This window comes from Limulus polyphemus, unplaced genomic scaffold (genome assembly GCF_000517525.1).
Source record: "Limulus polyphemus unplaced genomic scaffold, Limulus_polyphemus-2.1.2 Scaffold274, whole genome shotgun sequence".
Classification (NCBI taxonomy): Eukaryota; Metazoa; Arthropoda; class Merostomata; order Xiphosura; family Limulidae; genus Limulus; species Limulus polyphemus.
This window is the reverse complement of record NW_013665884.1, coordinates 41,936-47,331: the sequence shown is the minus strand read 5'-3', so window position 1 is coordinate 47,331 and position 5,396 is coordinate 41,936. Positions and strand designations below refer to the sequence as shown.

Genomic DNA, 5,396 nt, shown 5'->3' with positions numbered 1-5,396 from the left:
TGTTGGCAGGGTTTTTACGGCCGGATGCCCTTCCTGACGCCAACCATCCCCTAATTTAGCAGTGTAAGACTAGAGGGAAGGCAGCTAGTCATCACCACTCACTGCCAACTCTTGGGCTACTCTTTTACCAACGAATAGTGGGATTGACTGTCACATTATAACGCCCCCACGGCTAAAAGGGCAAAAACACTGCTCATGCACTAATATTAATAAAATAATACTTTCAACAGTATGAAATGTCTGACTGCCTGCACTCAGATATTTAGCATAGTTCAAGATTTAACAGCACATGAATAAATATAAACTGAAATCATTGTAAAATGTTATATAATTTATGTTTTTCAGATTTTTGCACTATTATAAAAAAAACATGTACAAATTATATTGAATAATTAAATATGAGCAATTACAGATGAAAATCAACCAGATGTCACTATCAGTATAAATTGCTTTTCAAACTGACATATGATGAGAGGGTCTGTGAAAAGTCAGACAAGATGTATGGTCTAAGAATCACCTTACTGTCCTTCACAGTAATATGCTACATTGGAATTTACGCAGTTGAAAAATATGGGGTAATTGAAGTCATTAGATTGAGTGTAACTGTTAATGGTGAAAGTATTTCCTTGGGCAGCATAAAACTGAAACATCTCATATAATACATCTTACCCTTGGTATTAATGTTTTGAAAAAGAATAACATATACAGTTGAAAAATATGGGGTAATTGAAGTCATTAGATTGAGTGTAACTGTTAATGGTGAAAGAATTTCTTTGGCCAGCATAAAACTGAAACATCTCATATAATACATCTTACCCTTAGTACTAATGTTTTGAAAAAGAATAACATATACACCTGTTGCAAACCTGAAAAATGATGAGAGTACAAGTAAAAGATATTTGTTAGAAGACATCTAACATAATGGATGTGACAGGTTAAATAATAAACAGGAATATTCGGTTTGTCTAGAGAGCAAGGCAGATGAGTTACTATAAAGAAATATTATACCTTTAAAGACTGTATATATATATAGAAAAAATTTTAACACTTGCCACACTAATCAGCCCAACATCGTTTATTACTGAGTCTAGCCTAGAATGGTCAACAGGAGTGGGTGGGGGCCATCCCAAAATGAGTGATTTAGGGTGATTTCAATAGATCTCGATGAATGAAGCTCAGCACAACTTTTAAAACAACAAAAAAATATTAATGAAAATATGATATCATAAAATCTATATAGATTATACTACGGTGGTACCATACTGGGCATTATACCATCCTTCTTATATTTACTCTTCATTGCAAAAATGGTATTTTTAATTTGAGAATTGCTAGGGACATCATTTTGTAATACATCGTGCATCTGCTTCAACTTCAACTCTATGTCTTTGGGCCTTATGGTGCCATTAGTTTCAGAAAATGTTGAAACTAATGGCTTCTTATATATCATTCCAATCCCCCCTTTTGAAGATAAAATTATTGTGCCTGTTTTTATGTTTCACTATCACTGCAGCAATCAAATGATGCATCTTCGATTCAACTGGTATATCAGATCTTTGGCAGTTGTTAAAGTAATGGATGGCTAAAGGAAAGCTATAAGAAATTTTGTACCTTTATGAAATATTGAATTTTTACAGTTTTCCACGTAATGAAAAATTAACTGCCACCAACCAACATAAAAATAGCATATTATTATCTCCCCCTCTTTGGTTGAGTAAAAAGATTAAGCAGTTCTCACCTGGCTATAATCTGCTAGTTCAAAGTATGCTCGACCTAGAGTCGCCAATACCCATCCCGTGTTATAGTGATGAGGGGGGAGAGCACTAAGAATTTCTATAGCTTTTTTACAACAATAATGTCCAATGTAAAGCCTTGCCCATCCCATGTCTTGGAGAAGCTGCATTAGTCCTTCTGTAAGAGATGAGAAATTTTATTTAGTAAAGTTTCCACAACCATGAGTCAAGATATTTAGTTGAATACTAAATAAAATGGAAACAATATTTAATAATCGAACTCATTATTCTGATATAAGTATATGAATATAAACAAAAGAACTATTACTGCAAGTATTTGTTATCTATATGTTAAGAATTTTCATTCCAATTCTAGGAACATCTTTCATCTACTAATGACATCTATTCAACTTTACATTAAAAAGTTATAATTTCACTCTTACACAGCTACTGCAGAATTTGTAATAAATTACAATATTCTGTTTACAAAGTAAACCTTTTCATTTTAAGATGAATATAATGACTTTCAAAAACATGATTCATTAACATATGTGGAAAAACTTAATAGTACATATCATAAAATAATGCTAAAATTTCCAAACAATGTTACCTACATGTGACTATCAGATAGATGCTAAGATATTATTGGTGGAAACTTCAGATCATTTATATAACCTATCTTAACAACACACTAGACATAATGTCTCAAACTGAAGCACAGCAGAGAGAGCTTGCTTTTATATACACAACCTCTTGACATTTGTGGATGAGTTTAAGCATGATCTGCAGAGAACTTCAAATGTTTTACATAACCTACTTTAACACCAGGCTGAACACAATGTCTCAAACTGAAACACAGCAGAGAGGGCTCACCTTTATGTACATAATCTATAGATTTCAGGACAAGATTATATATGATCTGCACATTCTAAGTGCTGGATTGTCCATTCATCAATTGATGTATTACCTTATTAATATTTGGATAGTAAATTCTGATTTTTATTCAAATAGTAGTTCATACTAATCTAAACATCTTAGGTTTTCTTATGCTGTTTGTGCAGTTATGTGACCATTTTTGGACTTGAAATACCAACTTTATGAGATAAATGTTTCTTAAAACCCCAAAGTTGAAGATGGTGAATGACAAGTGAGTTTAGGTGTGAATAAATTCAAATACTTCAATTTTTTTAAACTCTAGTTTAGTTTAATAAATCAGGCTTAAATGTGGGTTTTACTTACACAGCTGCATATTTTCCTAAGATACATTTTTTTCAATTCCCACTATTTTATATCCTACTGTTATTGGCTTGTCTTCCAAGCACAAAACTATTTGTTTCTTTCCTGGCTGTTTGAAACTAAAATATCATCTAAGGTAAGATGATTCTGTTTCATTATACATTCTCTTTCCTTTGAATGTTATACTACACCAATATGAATACACGGATGTCAATAAAATTTAAAACTCCTGTCTCAAAAAGAATGCTTCATATGGTGTTGCATCACCACAATCCTTTAATAAAGCACTAATTCAATTTGTCAAGGCTTCCTTTACCAGTTGAAGCTACGATCACAATGTATATGCCTTTTTTGGCCTGTCTCCACACACATAATACACGTGTATGCTTATTTGATGAAAACATGACCTTTCTCACTGTTCCAGCTTTTAGAGTTTACAAAGATTACAATATTTTACCAATGAACATCCATTTTCATTATAATGAATGGCTTGTGCATAATGTGCCACAAATAATTGATAACAGCCTTCTTAGAAACTAGTTAGTGGCACTCAACCCCAAACTTTAACCAAAGTTTTGTTTAATCTATCTCCCTGATTTGCTTCAAAATGGATTTCAATGAGCAATAGTCATGATCACACCTTGTAGTCTTGCTGCTACTTGAAGTTTCATCAACTATAGTTCATGACGACATCACATTAGAGAATGCTGCTTGGGAGACATCAGTAATCTGTTCAGCTTTTAGTAATAAATACACTGAAGATAGTTCTCTATAATCATCTCTCTTTCAAATTCTGTTAAATCTTTCCTGAAAGACACAATGTCTGGAACCAAAGTACATCTTAGAGGGCTTGCCTTCATATACATAAAGCATTTGTAAATTCAAAGTTGCTGGGTTGTCTATTTATTTACAGAAAGGGGTTCATGTGCTTATTAAAACAAGAAAGTCTTTATTTTGTTAGTGTCTTAAGTATAGTGTTTATTTGTTGGATAATAGTGACTATTTAGTACAGCATAAAAATGAAAGGCAACATACACTATTAATATAAAACACCACCCAGATCTTTGATTGGTGGAAAATAAGCATCACTTACTTAACATTGTTGTAGACTATACTTTTAATATTTTAATAAAGACACTTAATATTGTTTACTAGAGGGAGTTCTGATATGACACAGTGATGACACATAGAAGTTTCCTGTGTCTAGAAGTGATGTCTTGAATTTTTGTGGGATTTGGGGAAATAAATATTGTATAAAAACACTAGAGTTAATCAGTCATTTAAAGAGACAGCAAGTTAGTCAGTGAGTGATTAGTTAACTTTAGTTACATTTGTGAGTTAGGCCTAACAATAACACAGTCTGTGTAACTTGTATGTTCCAGTAGAAGAAATTAATTGCTTTCTTTATTGTTAAGTGGATTGAACTATGCATTATTTTTACCAAAAATCTAATCACACTACAACACTGGTGTTAGTAGCAGGATTATCTCGGTAAAAAATAAAATCTAGACTAAGTTTCAAGAAGACGACACATGCCAGAAGTGAGAATGAACCAGTGGAAAGAAGATCAGGAAGAAAGAAACACGATACTAAAACCAAACCTAGAAAATACAAGAACAGAAAACTGGGAAAAGTTGCAGGAAACTAAAGGAAGATCAAGAAGAAGAAAAAAAAAAAAAAAACTAAAGAAGATCAGTAACAAATTTACAGAAAATTAAAAGAAGATGAAGAAGAAAGAGGCAGGAATTAACCCTCTCCACATGGGTCACGGGTCAAAAGCCATGTTATTACATTTGTTGACTCGCATTCAAAATTTTATTCAACTACTATTTTATGAATTTATGTCAATAAGTTTGGTGTCAAATTGTAGATTATAATTAAATTTTAGTATTATACATTATTTAATTTAAAAGTAAATATTAAAAAAAAACACCTAAACATCGATTTTTGTGTGTCACGTGGCATGTTGAATGCAGCACTGGTTCAAATTTGATGTTTGCGATGTCTATAGGTTCTTACGAATTAGAACTAAAATTACTGATATTGATAAGCTAGAATATAAATAAAAACCTTCTATCTTTTCTATTTCCTGAGATACCACTCATGTACTGAATCAAATACAGTGGCCCCACCCACCTCTTTCCATTTTTGGAAACACTTCCTCATATACAATTATTTCTATCTATGACATGTGAATAACCAATAGAAAGCTCAGAATGTCCCTCTAGTGGCTTTCTCAGCTATTTTAAAGTATTATGATGTCAACTCGTTCTTTCAATACATGACTTAAAGTTGGTAAGTTGAGTCTTCAGTCTGCTCAACATTTCATATTTTTTTAGACCCAAATGCAGCTTAGTTACTAAGCTTGATAAATTATAGTGGAGTTCTATGGTATTGATGTTGTAATTTATGATTTTTTAGTTATTT

General features: G+C 32.1%; 1 protein-coding gene across 1 annotated transcript in view; it reads right to left on the bottom strand.

The window, feature by feature from the left end:
• Positions 1–5,396, bottom strand: part of LOC106456945 (cell division cycle protein 27 homolog) — a gene marked incomplete at its 5' end in the record, with an annotated part of 73,487 nt that overhangs the window by 27,635 nt on the left and 40,456 nt on the right. Inside the window, one exon of the mRNA XM_022382753.1 lies at positions 1,739–1,911. Coding sequence (XP_022238461.1) covers positions 1,739–1,911 — 173 coding nt within the window. The remainder of the gene's footprint in view (positions 1–1,738; positions 1,912–5,396) is intronic.